The sequence below is a fragment of the Oncorhynchus gorbuscha genome, linkage group LG15 (assembly GCF_021184085.1).
Source record: "Oncorhynchus gorbuscha isolate QuinsamMale2020 ecotype Even-year linkage group LG15, OgorEven_v1.0, whole genome shotgun sequence".
Lineage (NCBI taxonomy): Eukaryota > Metazoa > Chordata > Actinopteri > Salmoniformes > Salmonidae > Oncorhynchus > Oncorhynchus gorbuscha.
This window is the reverse complement of record NC_060187.1, coordinates 38,042,628-38,056,715: the sequence shown is the minus strand read 5'-3', so window position 1 is coordinate 38,056,715 and position 14,088 is coordinate 38,042,628. Positions and strand designations below refer to the sequence as shown.

The following is a 14,088-nucleotide window of genomic DNA, read 5'->3' as shown; positions in this document are numbered from 1 at the left end:
GTTGTTGGGGTACGATCCGGGGTAGAACTGAGAGGTAGACTTTAGCCCAGAGGGGGACATGGCATCTGGACTGGGCATGACGATGTCACTGGGTAGGAAGCCGGGCTGGCAGAACAACAAAGAACAAGGGGTTAACAAACAACACATGCAGGAATGCATACAAAGCACACATGAATGCACAGATCTGGGAAATCTCTTAATTCAATGTGTTTCGGATGAAAGGAGAAGTGAGAAAATGGGGTCATCTTTATACTGAAACCAGACTTTAGCTCAAATCAAGTTAGAATTGGAGACATGGTAAACCTAAACTATGATCTTAACTAGGTTTAATAAGCAAAGGGGTCAGAAACACTCTTACCTGGCCACCAAAGGAAGAGTATGGTATCCTCTCATTTTTACCTGTAAGAAGAAATGGACAATTATCGGGTTCCCTATGGAATGGTAGTTAAACGTTGGGTATTTGGAGTATACTTTAACAATGACAAAAAGTCTGAATCAGTAGCTGTTTAAAATACAAAGTAGTGATAAAAGTCCCCCCCCCCCCTTCAAAGCACTCAGCTGCTGGCCAGACAAAACCCAAGGGAGCATTTCTGCCCCAGTGCTCTTAACATCCAACACACACACGCTTCCTGGCACTTTGTCACTCAGATCATTTCATGGTTATAACAAAATACGTGCACACCAACAGTAACTCCACTACTTATTTACAACCTATCCCAATTACAACACTGAAAGACACAGAGACAAGTCATGAGAGACTCTGAGCGTAGCCTACCTCCGATTCCTGAGCTGAGGAAGGGGGATGACAGGCCCTCGTGCTCATTGTAGTGGGAGCCATCTCCGTAGCCCTGTGGGAAAAACACAGAGGGGAAGACAACATGGTGAAGAGTCAGTCAGCAGAGTTCACCGATCAGTAATGAGTCCTTACATGCCATGGCCAGTGCACTGGTTCATCCCTGTCTGTAAACTACCATGTGAGCTCAGGAAATGTGTACGGGATCCAGTCTCTCTAGCAATTTCTTAATCATCAAGTTGTGGTAATAACAGTTTGCTGCAGCCAATCTTCACCCCCTGTACACCGTTCCTTTATATTTACAATGAGACGAGCCAAGACAGTTACCGTGGATGTGAAGCCGCAAATTACCATTGGGCTTCCACAGAGGTAAAGACTAGCGCAGAGCCTGCCAATGCCTGACTCGGAGCCAGGCTATTAGGTACAAAGTAAAACTACCAGTCTGAATCATATGCATAGTTTGCCAATGCACTGAGCTGTTGTGAAGTGAGTGTGTAGTGTATGTGAGCCTGTGATGAGCCCCTGGTAGTGCTTACCCTTCCCTGGTTGAAGGGGGGGCTGTTTTGTTCTCCTGGGCCCCAGGATCCAGAGCCATTGCGCTCATCCAGAGCTGGAAGAGAGACATGAAAGGGTTAGACTCACACTGACTGGAGAAAGTACACAACGTCACCATTTATATGAGGCCAGGCCATTTTATACTTAGCACTTTGACCTTTTAGAAATCAAAGCACTTTATGCATTTAGTCCCCCTATTTGAAGAAGACATAGGTCATATCATGCTAGGAATATAATAATAATATAATAATATATGCCATTTAGCAGACGCTTTTATCCAAAGCGACTTACAGTCATGTGTGCATACATTCTACGTATGGGTGGTCCCGGGGATCGAACCCACTACCCTGGCGTTACAAGCGCCATGCTCTACCAACTGAGCTACAGACCAAATACTACAGATTTGACTACTTTAATAGACAAGTGAATTTGTCCAAATACCTATAGACACCTTTAAATGAGGGAACTAGATACATCAAGTGCTTTCATTTCTAAAATGGTAAAACATATGTATGAAGATACAGTCAAATAAAAAGGTAACATTCTATACTGTTGCCTAATATGAAACATGTGATCTCAAATCCCAAATGGTGGAGTATAGAGCACAATTCTGTTTTAGTTTCACTGTCCAAATAAATATGTAGGGGTATAGGTGTAGGAATGTAGCCATAATGCTAGCACCCGTCACACAGGTGAACTTGTCAGCACTGCAGAGTCCCTGAGCCAATGCATGTCATTCACAGGTCTTAAAAGGCAAAACCATTGGGACAACAGATCACCTTTAAGAGAATCTGTCATTGTCGCATTAAGGAAGGACCATTCATTCCATGTCCATGTGAAAACCTCAAATTGAAGAAGCAGTGATGGGAACTGCTGTTTTAAAATCACCAGTCTGAAAGAGGGTTGCATTTCACTGATTCTATAGTGGGCAATGATCCTGTCGTAGTTGACTGAGAAACCAAATGATAACAGAATGTGTCATTGTCTAGCTTCTCACTGCCATTTGTTTCACAGCAGTTGTGCAGATGCCATAATATGGTAAGCCATAAAACACCAAATAACATACATATTCAATACATAAATCATATATGAATATGTTAAATCATTTCACGAGTGGCGGCTGTGTGGCTGAGGAAAAACAAGCATTCTAAAGATTGGTAGAGCAGAAATTCCAAAATACCCCCATCACCCCTTTCTCCTTGTCTTATCCGTTAATGCTACCAAGCCTCTCTGGAGACACAGGGCTTAATTGCATACTGATTTGCATAATTGTGCATATTAATGTGGTTTCCTTATGAATATTCATATTTCTCCTTTGATTTCTGCCTAATTAAAAAAATGTGTGAGAGAGAGTGAGGGGAGGGAGAGAGGGTCTGGGCGAGATGAGCGGCTGACGACTCAGAATGAGTGATGAGGCTAACAGAGCGGTGCAAGCACCTACACACGCCATGACAGCCATGATCTATGGAGCTGATGCCACTGGCATGGAGAAGCAGGGGAGCAGAGAGAGAGGCACCTCCAAATATCAGCCTTACTCAGTCACTGTCAGTGAGCTGAAAGGTCACACTGCTAAGACAGTCACATTTAGTCACAAGGACTGATGGACACAACTAAATATGAGCGACAGGCTTTGCATGGACACCGCTTCAACAGCCCTGCTGGCAGAGTTCGTCCACTCAATACGGAGACCCAATCAAATCCACATAAGTGGCACCGCACCCCAGGGCCATAAAATAAGGCTTCTTAAAAACCTCCTCCATTATCCAGTGTCTACAATGGATTTGTTCCAACAACCTGTCAATAGTAGTATTTGGTGCCCACATAGACCTACGGCACTTAATAAAAGGCCTCCGTTTGGCGAGCGGGTACTACATGAGATAGAGAGAGCATCGCCTTGCATCGCCTTGCAGAGAAACTCTGACAACATTGTTTCACACTTGGTGGAGTAATTAACTTGGAGGCAATTAAACAAGGTGGGGAGCTGCTGAGGTGACACCGACGCACAGCCAGCTATATTGAGAAGTGAGAGCCAAACACTGAGGAGCCTACTGTCACTATGGAAGAGGGGAGGAGAGACGGAGGATGGGAGGACAGGGGTGAAGGAAAGAGGAATAGGCATGGGAGATAAGACGGGAGAAGGAAAGGGCTGGGGGGACTAAAGACAGACTTCATGCTGCAATAATGGTTTCATGTTCATTCTTAACGCTTTTACAGAATATCTTCAATTGCATTGTTTACGTGTAAATGATGTTATAAGTGTGGTTCCATTCTCTTCTCCCACTTTCTACCTGTTGAAACGTTGAACTCCCAACGTCTAACCTGATTCAGTAGATGAGAATCTAGTGAAGGAATATTAACATTGTACAGGCCAGCCAGCCGCTGAACAAATCATCTGATTTTGAGGCACAAAATCTTCTCACTGGGCAAAATCGAATATGCCTCTGAAAAGGCAGCCTGGATCGTTTCTTGCATACGACTTAAAACCACAAGCAAAAGGCTAGGTCTAGTAGACCAGACAGTTAATGCCACCAGTATAGGACATATTTGATAGAAGTTGGCTGTTCAGATCATAAGGTGACAAACATCCTATGACAATCATCTGAAATAATATTTGTGTGGGAGTGTGTGCGCACAAGCACGTGTCTCTGCCTGTGAGAGAGGGTTGTTTGTTGTTGTTGGGGGGGGGGTGGCCTGTCCTGTCCTGGGTGGGTGGATGACGGGGCCAGCAGCTGCAGAGGTGAGTGAGGGGATGCCTGGTGGAGCCCTGTGGGTGTTACTGCTCCCACAGCCCCAGCTCCCCTCTCCACACGCTCTGGGCTATGGGCCCTGACGAGGAGGGGAGGACGCCTAATGCAATTAGCACCCCTCCGAGTACTTTTGTGTTGGTGAATAGAGGCGGACTGGTAGGCCACAACTCCACCGGTGCCTTTCCCGCGCTGAGTCAGTCACTTACTAGTAGAACAGAAGCGGTGATGTCACAGGCTACAGTTGGGCCAGTTAAACAGGAAGTTGACCTGTTTGCAGGAGAACAATACAGAACAAACAGGCTGCTCTTTGTTATGGCAATGTAATCTTATCATAATGGAGGACTGAAGTCAAGTTGTCATTTCAGGAAAAAGTGGAAGAGGTGCGAAACACATTTTTCACATACATTGCCTACTTCAAAAGAAGTACATTCTCCTCAAGTGAAAAACTGACGTAAAACTGCTGAAGTGTGTAATTTAGACCTGTACCGATGCTACTCCCTGTTGATTGTCTATCTACTTATAAGAAGGGATTTGGTGCAGCTTCAGAGTGGAAAACAGGAAGAAACGTATCCAACAAGCCTGAATTGTAGCTTACAGATGCCCTAATCTCTCACTGGATTGATAGGGTCGTGTCATAACCTCGAACAGAATCTCTAGAGGTTGGCAGTGTGGCACTCGTGCTATTACGAGCTACCTGGAGTTCTCTGAAAGTTAAATGTGACATCTTGAAGTATCACATTCGAATGGTGTCAATGACCAAGGGGCACACTTAGGACGGGGGCAGGAATTAACTTCTCACTGCTAAGTAATTGCCTGCTGTAATAGAAACAAACTGAGTCCTGCCACTGATCCCCATTCAGAGGGTTCCCACTCTGGCCAACACTCCATGCTGGGCCAGTTAAGTGTTCCAGAGCTCGGGGTGAGGGGCATTGTCTCTGGCTGAAGCCATTTCCTGTGAACCAAGTGGGGGGAAGAGCCCTGTGTCGAGTTGGGGGAGGAGTGTTTTATACTTCAGGGTGGGGGAGTCGTTTCAAGTCCATAAGCCCTTTTCTGCCTTTGTTCCTCTGCGGCCGAGTTCTTACTCTGGGGGCCGCACAGAGTGTGACTCCATTTCACACTGCAGGTTGGCAGGGTGACAGAGGGAAGGAACATGTCTTACTAATAACATTCAGCAAAAGCTACTCGCACATTTCAGGTGCTCCGAAATACAAGCCATGTTGGTGGTAGAAAAAGATGAATTGGAAGTTAAAAAATATATTTAAAAAAAAATATTTGAATTCGATAAATAGAGACATATTGTAAATCTAAACGGCCACCAAGATGGTTTGCTTCATCACCCGACCAAAAAACAAGTTGGGTCTCATTCAACAACCAAAAATAAATGACACATTCTTCTGAATTACAGAGATTTTGTCATCCAACACATAGCGTTCAAAGGCACCAACAACGTTCTGAAGCTTTAGCACAGATGAATCATCTTGGTTAGATAAAAAGAGCAGGGGTTGAAAAGGGTAAATGTGCACACGGAGTGACAGAGCAGGCTTGAATATTTCCACAGGAGAACTAGGATCAAACTAACCAGATCTGGACAACTTACTACCAGCAATAGAAGGTGATCAAAATATATACAGCATCTTTAATTCTATTGCCAAGTGAATGGGTGAAGGCATAATGCAATAGAACAAAACCACTACTGCACCACTGCTCTAGTACTTTAAACGTATTATACAAGGACAAATGGCAATGCTGCAGCTACATATAAACAGCCATTATCCATTACTTACTGACCTTACCAAAACTTGATACAATAAGGCTCAGAAAGACAGTTTTACAGTATTCTGCATTCAGAACAGAATCTTACCTGATCCGCCAAACTGACTGCTAGCGAGTGTCGTCGGTCTGTTCTTCCCATTAGCCACAGGTGGTGCAAACATCTAGAATAGAGAAGAGGTGGGAAATAAATAGTGATGTGAATATTCACATTGGCCACACCTTCTTTGAACATACAGTAAAGCTAGATCATCGTCTGTGATGTGAAATGTGGGCTGGACACGGATGTTAAGAGTGATCTAGCCTAATCCCTGGTCACAGGTGCTTGCTTAACATGCCATCTCATGAGCCACTGTATGTGCTTCTGCCTCTTGGCATCTGGGCCAGCAACAGCCATACTGTAACATTATCAGCCAATCCTGCCACAGAACACACACACACACACACACTGGTCTCCAATGGGTTTAGATTCCATACATAGCTACTGCTTACAGGACCATGGACACATTTCTGATTTGAGTGGGTGGCGACACAAATGGATGTGCATAGCAAACCTATGTCTTGACACACACACACACACACACACACTAGTGGCCCATTAAGAAAGTGAGGGAATAAAACCAATGGAATTTCCCTTACCGTTAAGGCTTCAATAACACAGAGAGGAAATCAAATAACTGGGCAGATCTTATATTAGTACGCTGTGGTTAGTGGAGGAATATCAATGCGTGGGACATCAAGTCCGATGACAAGAGTTTACTCAATTAGGGTTCCAGGTCTTGAATCCACAGATATTTTTCAGCCTATAGTAATTATCCATAATAATCTATTTACACAGCCTCAGCTATTAATTTATTCAGAGATAATCAAAAACAAATACATGAATGTCAACTTAAAAGCCCAACAGAAATCATACGGTAAAAATGAATGAATTCACAAGCTGATGCCAGCAAGTAGATGAAAATCAAACCCAAAATCTCCTATTAGTCTGACCATTCATAAAGACCTGCTTTCAAGAGACATAAACGACAGGGTTACCCCATTCCAAACAGCATGTATTGAATACGATGTGGGGTGTTTCAGCGCAAGAACCACTCAAAAGTATGGAGAGTCCCTTCAAACGCTTCCCATAAGTAATTATCAGCCATCAAAATATTGCAAGGTTGTGCACAAAATAAGAAAAACCAAACTCGGAGCAAAAATAAACATTACGGCAAAATAGGAATCAAATACATCGCTTGAATAAATCTTCAGGATTCAGGTCAGCCCAAACCATAAAATCAACCTTACTGATCTTTTTTCATGTTCAAACACGGGTTTAAAACCAATGAATAAACACCAAGGACCCGTGGTACATTCAGGTGACCTTGCTTTGATTTATTGAGGATGGGGTAAAACAAAACAAAAATATTAAAATCAAATAACTTCTGGGAGGGATGAAGCTACTTTTGCCATGCTGGAGTTCAAGGATGGAAAAGAACATGGGGTAAGCAATGTGGAAAAATTATAACCTGCTAATGAATCGGGAACAAGGAGAACTGTTTAACGGTTTTGCTGTCATTATATTGGATATGTAACGGGCCCGTCCCTCCCCATTCAGCCGCTCTCGCTCTCTCCCACCCTCCCGGTCCAGCAGTCTATGTCCTGGTCCCAGACCCCTAAGCCCACTCTCTCTCTCTCCCACCCTCCCGGTCCAGCAGTCTATGTCCTGGTCCCAGACCCCTAGCCCACTCTCTCTTACCGCACTGAAATCCAGGAGGTCGTTGAGTTCCTTGTCTTGTGTTCCCACTGCAGTCATTCTCTGCTGCTGCTGCTCGTTCATGCCCCTCAGTCACTAACAACCCTACGAGAGAGATTCGCAAATAAGATAGACTGACTTTTAGTGGAACCAGACTAGAGAGCACAAACACATTGAATGTGACTGAAAAAAATAAATAAAATTAAAAAAATTAAAGAATCAGGCTAGATATTACTGGCTGATATGCCTGAGGAATTTCTGAGTTCTATCACTTGAGAAAATGAATGAACATACTGCTTTTTTCTGGCCATGGAATTCACTCTTGCCTACCACTCACTCTGGACACGGATGCGTAAATAGTTGGCGAAAGTTGAGTACCCAGACTAATAGTCCAAGATCCTTCCCCTCTTATTGTCGTTTAGATGATTTCCCAGAGGCTCCACAACCTTTACACTGCCGCCTGTCCGCCTAGGACTTCTTCATGATAATAATAGTTGTCAGACAGACATTCTTATTTTGGCATATGGGACACGGATATTCAAACTATATTCAGAGAAAAAAAAAGGGGCAACACTATTTTGTTGTAACCGAGTTAAAATGGGTAGCACCATTTCCCTTGACACATATAGGCCAGTGCAATAAATCATTGTGAACAATCACATATGAACTAATACAACATAAAGAAAGACCAGAGAGGTTCATTAACTCCTTTGGGCATGACCACATAGGTTACTAATAGTGAGGCATCACTATACAGGCTGCAAGGAAGGGAATCGGGACAGGGAATCGGACACTCCATGTGAAGAATATAGGCCTGCCTAGTTAATGTATCCCTTATTCAAGACTAACCACGTCTCTCAGGCCATGTCTTCCACAACAAATCACATGCAGGTTGATCATCCATTTCTACATGAAAGTAAAGTATATTAGGTTTACAATTAGACATAGTTGGAGCTATTGTTAGACCCAGGCAATAGGGGTGAAAGGCAGAGCTAATGGATGTATGCAAACATGTCATTACCAAATTACCATATGTCAGCACAGAGGAACCTTGTCAAATGGCACAAAAAGCATGAATACTGGATTTACCCTGTGTTTTGCATTCCAACGGGAGCCTGAGGCAAAGAAGCAGAGCTCAGATGCTCAGCAGCACTACATGCCTCAGAATAAACTGCCAGTGCAACAGAGAAGAAGCACTAGGGCGCCAACAGGTGGTGTACTTTTACAACCTCCTTTGTAATCCATTTCTTGTGCAATTTGTTGTAAACAACCATTTGAAGGTTTGAACCACAAAATAAATGCAACTTGTGAGGTGTAAATGTAAACACCAGATTTGTAACAATACATCAATTGCAAAATGAAAGCTATGCTTACTTTCTTCATATTTGTCACACACACACACAGAGCTAGTAGTTCCTTTGGGCCCAGAGTGGAATCAATGATTTAAAAAAAAAATACAAATTATGCTTTAGTATCTTCAACGTTGAATAAATTCCTTGGAGAAGACGTGTGTAAAAACAATACTTAAAAAATGCCTATAAACAATTCAAAGGAGCCATCAGGATTAGGCCTTGGTATTGAAAGTGAAGGCAGGTTAGGCCTACATGACCTAACCTTGAAACAAGACCCCCCCCTAATATAACAATAGGCCCAATTGTAAATATGCCTTAATTTCGTCTTGCCACACTTTTGGATAAGGTGGTAGGCCAAGGATACACAAACCTTGCCAAACATAAACAACAAAAACAATTACTGTTCTAAAATGTTGTGGGTACATCTGGATATTTAAAGGGACGCTGGCACTGTGGATACACACATATTATTGTACAGAATAGTATCTTTTGCTACCCAGTTAGAACAATATTCGGAAGCAATAGATTAGGGCTATGGTCGCCTTGTACACGTGAGCCAGACAAGGCAAGACGTCCTCCATGTGCAAAACTATAGTCTCTATTCCTAAAAAAGGAACATATTTTGAACACAATTTTAATGTTATTTTAATTATGCAAAACACATTGACAAGTGGGCTACTCTACCCAAACCTTGCATATCCAGGCCTCTGTTTCTGAGAGCTGACATCAAGCACCACATATTCAAGCACCACCAAAAAAACGAATAGCAGAATGTGAGTTTTGGACAATTGTCTTTTTCCTTCGAATAGACATTAACAGAAAATATAAATATATGTTTTGAGTTGAAAAAAAAAACCTCAAATACAACTGTTGCTTCTCAGCAAGGGAATATAATGTGCCTGGCTGCAATGAATCCAACTAAAACTTTACATTATTGTCGGGAACAGCATCATGAGCAAATGTATTCAGAGTTCAACGATATTTTCATTCCGATTAAATGTTTCCATATCGTTTCGCGTAGTTTCCCTAACTGAAACAACGTAAATATTTATTCCTGGTTGCAAAATCATTCTACTCCGCTCGCTAGCCGTTTCCAAAGATAATAGGCCACGTCTAGGTCCTATAGCCTGCTGAAAAGGGATGCTTTCCAGCCGGAGGATAGTCAGTTTCCAAGGGCTCTATGTTGTGGAATTAAGAATGGGATCTATCGCTACACAACGTAAAATAATTCCATTAACCTTGAGGAAAAGAAAAAAAAACCAAAAGACATTGAAAAACAAATAATGTGGCCTCCTTGAATAACCGAGAAAGTAATTTTAATAATGTTATAAATACGTTCTTTCTTTTGAAATACGACAACAAACTCAAGGTTGAAGTTTGCATTTCAGTTAGTCCAAAAAGGAGATGGTGGGGGGTTGGGGGAATAAGTAATTTCCTGCCAAATGTGGAATAAAATAAATGTAAACCTAGCCTGTGACCATCCGCTTAACCACTTTCATAAAGGGGTCGTTGTTTGTGTATTAGTGGTTATTGAAACGTCTGCGTTAGTTGCTTTACATTTCTGATGAACTCTTGAAATGGCAGGGTGAACCAATGAAAGTACAAGTTTATATAATGCCCCTCAACATTACTTAGGCTATATAGCCGATTAGATTTAGTCGTCATTCACACTGATCGAACACAGGCTTCTTTAAGGGAAAATTGTGACTAGTAAACACATCAAAGTAAGTCAAATTCAGAATAACCTATATCTTTATGGGGAACAAAGGACTAATTTCCCCCACTACACGGTTGGTGCGGAGACCACCACACACTTGAGGGCTGAACTCACCACCTTACTAGAAACCAGACAAAACTTGCATCCCCCCGCTCCAACCACACATTCCCAAAACTTTTGATAATTGTACAAGTCAGACGTTCTACAATTGGCCACATCCCACCTAATGAATTCGTGCAATTTTCCCGACTATATGTCAGTCTGAAACAGAAGCATTTTTTACCTTTAATCTTCAAATGTCTGGCATCCAACAGTAAAAAGAAAGGCTGTCTCTCGCAGGGGGAAAAAACATAAAACTTCAAGAGAATTTCAACCTCAGCGCGTGAAACGCATTGGATCGCTGTAGGTCTTCCTTATTCCTCCTGAACCTTGTTTCGTTACACTGTCCACGTCATTAGTACAATGTAACCAGTTTGCATCCAAACAATATCTAGTTATTAATCTCACGTCTTCCTTTTTGTTGTTACAATTGAGATGATTTCATTCTTCTAGAAGACATCTTAACCACCTCCGTCCACATTGTCAGAAGCAACAACGTATCCTTCCGCATAAAAAGAGGGCCTCAAAGCAGCGGTGTCCAATTTCAAACGCCTATATAGAGACAACCTATTTGCTCATCGGAAAAGAACAACTATAAGTTGTAACGACTTAAATTGATGTAACCGCCGCATATGTTAAATCGTTGGCCAACAGTTAATGTGTACTCTTCAAAATAAAGGAGATCTAAAGGACTACGCCTTTTAGCGGAAGGTTATAGTAGGAAAGTTAGCTGCGATTCCACAGCAGCTTCACGAGATGGAATGATAAATCCGTAAAAGCATAGCCAATAGAAAAACATATATGAGTGACAAGCAGACACGGAAGCCAATAGCCGACCGCAAATACATATTTGAACCTCCCTCTTCTTGACGCCTGGTTTGCTGTGTGCTCAGGGAGGCTGTGAGGGGGCTACAGTGTAGCCTCTGACATCATTTTAATGCTGTGGTTAACATTTTGCTCGGTCTACATTTTGTAAACGTAGCCTAGGCTACTCCAAGCAGAAGGGTGAAATTGTCAAATAAATAACATTTATTGCCTAACTATATCACACTACTAGTTGTACAAGGCTTGGCTTCAACTATGTGTACTGTAGTGCCAACAGAGTGGGCGTCACTAAATTGTTAATTCAGACTAGCCATAAGATCTAGCCTAGGATCTAGCCTGTTTTTGCCAGTTAGACTTTTACAATTTCTTGATAATCAAAATGTTCACCTTAAAACTGGTCACACCATTGAGTATATCCCATTTTGGCAAAAATATTTTCTAAGAAATAGATAATAGATCATCAATAACTATTTTATTATTCAGGGCCCGAGTTTTTTAGACCAGGTGATATGACCAGGGAAACCTCAAGGCTAGGTTGATTGGTAATGTTCATGCTATTTTCACTTGGACATAAAACTAAAGCGTCCTCTGTCTTTCTGCGCCTGATACATAGACCTGGGGTGGAGAGAGAAGGGAAAGGAAAGAGTATAGTATGGGATCATAACAGAGCATGAATGTGGGGGGAGGGGAGAGGTCTGGCTGCAGAGAGAGAGAGAGAACATGTGTTGAGAGAGGGAGAGCGCATAGCGAGGTCTAAGTTTGTTTGATGACTATATCCATAGTGATTAATCAATCAATCAAATGTATTTATAAAGCCATTTTTACATCAGCAGATGACACAAAGTGCTGTACAGAAACCCAGCCTAAAACCCCAAACAGCAAGAAACGCAGATGTAAAAGCACGGTGGCTAGGAAAAACTCCCTATAAAGGCAGGAGCCTAGGAAGAAACCTAGAGAGGAACCAGGCTCTGAGGAGTAGCCAGTTATCTTCTGGCTGTGCCGGGTGGAGATGATAAAAGTACATGGCCATTTAAGGTCAGATTATTCTTCAAGATGATCACAGTGGTTGTAGAGGGTGCAACAGGTCAGTACCTCAGGAGTAAATGTCAGTTGGCTTTTCATAGTCAAGCATTCAGAGGTCGAGACCAGCAGGTGCGGTAGAGAGAGTGTCGAAAACAGCAGATCCTGGACAAGGTAGCACGGCCGGTGAACAGGTCAGGGTTCCCTACCCACAGGCAGAACAGTTGAAACTGGAGCAGCAGCACAACCAGGTGGACTGGCTACAGGCAGGAGTCATCGGGCCAGGTATTCCTGAGGCATGACCCTAAGGCTCAGGTCCTCCAGGAGAGGAGGGAGAGAGAATTAGAGGAAGCATACTTAAATTCACACAGGACACCAGATAAGACAGGAGAATTACACAAGAAATAACAGTCTGACCCTAGCCTGCCGGCACATACTGTAGACTAATGCAGCATAGATACTGGAGACTGAGTCAGTGGTGGGTCGGGGGACATAGGGGTTCCATTCAATTGACTGATTAAGAGAAAGGAGAAAAACTATATGAGTTAATAGCTTGATAGTTTGATAGCGTGATAGTTTGTATTTTCCATAAATTACCACGAAGATACATATCCTTCGAATGATTCAATGGTTCTAATAATCTTCACCTCCCCTGACAAAGGGCAAAATATTTGCAAACTAAGTGGTTAAGCGGGCATTGTGCACATATACATACGTTATAGACAGCTTATATTCTTCATGTAGTCTTCAAGTCTTTCTGACAGCTAGCACTATGATGTTATTCCTTTTTTTCTTTTACCCCTTTTTCATGGTATCCAACTGGTAGTTACAGTCTTGTCTCATTTCTGCAATTCCCGCACAGACTCGGGAGAGGTGAAGGTCGAGAGCCGTGCGTCCCCCGAAACACAAACCAGCTTCTTAACACAACGCCCGCTTAACCCGTAAGCCAGCAATGTGTCGGAGGGTGACCGTGTCAGCGTGCATTGCACCCAGCATAGGAGTCGCTAGAGCGCGATGGGACAAGAACATCCTGGCCGGCCAAACCCTCCCCTAACCCACGTGTAATCACGCCTGCCCAGGACCTCCACATCCGGCTTCTTCACATGCGGGATCGTTTGAAACTGAGGAATATTTCTGTCTGTAATAAAGCCCTTTTGTGTGGAAAAACTCATTCTGATTGGCTGGGCCTGGCTCCCAAGTGTGTGGGCCTGCGCCCTCCCAGGCCCACCCATGGCTGTGCCCCTGTCCAGTCATGTGAAATCCATAGATTAGGACCTAATGAATTTATTTAAATTGACTGATTTCCTTATATGAACTGTAACTCAGTAAAATCATTGAAATTGTTGCATTTATATATGTGAGAGCCTCTGCCTTAAACCTTGGCATAGCACTTGCTATGCCAAGGAATGCTATGACATTTACATTTACATTTAAGTCATTTAGCAGACGCTCTTATCCAGAGCGACCCCCAT

At 42.8% G+C, this 14,088-nt stretch overlaps 1 protein-coding gene across 11 annotated transcripts in view; it reads right to left on the bottom strand.

Annotated features, from left to right (window-relative positions):
* LOC123997086 (transcription factor E2-alpha-like) overlaps positions 1 to 11,508 on the bottom strand; it is a 44,484-nt gene extending 32,976 nt beyond the window's left edge. For 4 of the 11 annotated variants that reach the window (XM_046301085.1, XM_046301090.1, XM_046301092.1 and 1 more), the window contains exons 1-7: positions 10,956 to 11,506; positions 7,607 to 7,708; positions 5,957 to 6,029; positions 1,330 to 1,403; positions 776 to 848; positions 359 to 399; positions 1 to 105 (exon numbers count right to left, since the gene is read on the bottom strand). The exon at positions 1 to 105 is cut by the window's left edge and continues 31 nt beyond it. In XM_046301085.1, coding sequence (XP_046157041.1) covers positions 1 to 105; positions 359 to 399; positions 776 to 848; positions 1,330 to 1,403; positions 5,957 to 6,029; positions 7,607 to 7,687 — 447 coding nt within the window. In that variant the 5' untranslated portion in view covers positions 7,688 to 7,708; positions 10,956 to 11,506. Of the gene's footprint in view, positions 106 to 358; positions 400 to 775; positions 849 to 1,329; positions 1,404 to 5,956; positions 6,030 to 7,606; positions 7,709 to 10,955 lie in introns of all 11 variants that reach the window. The other 7 variants (XM_046301089.1, XM_046301091.1, XM_046301095.1 and 4 more) reach the window with 4 other exon arrangements.
* Between the last annotated feature and the right edge of the window lie 2,580 nt (positions 11,509 to 14,088).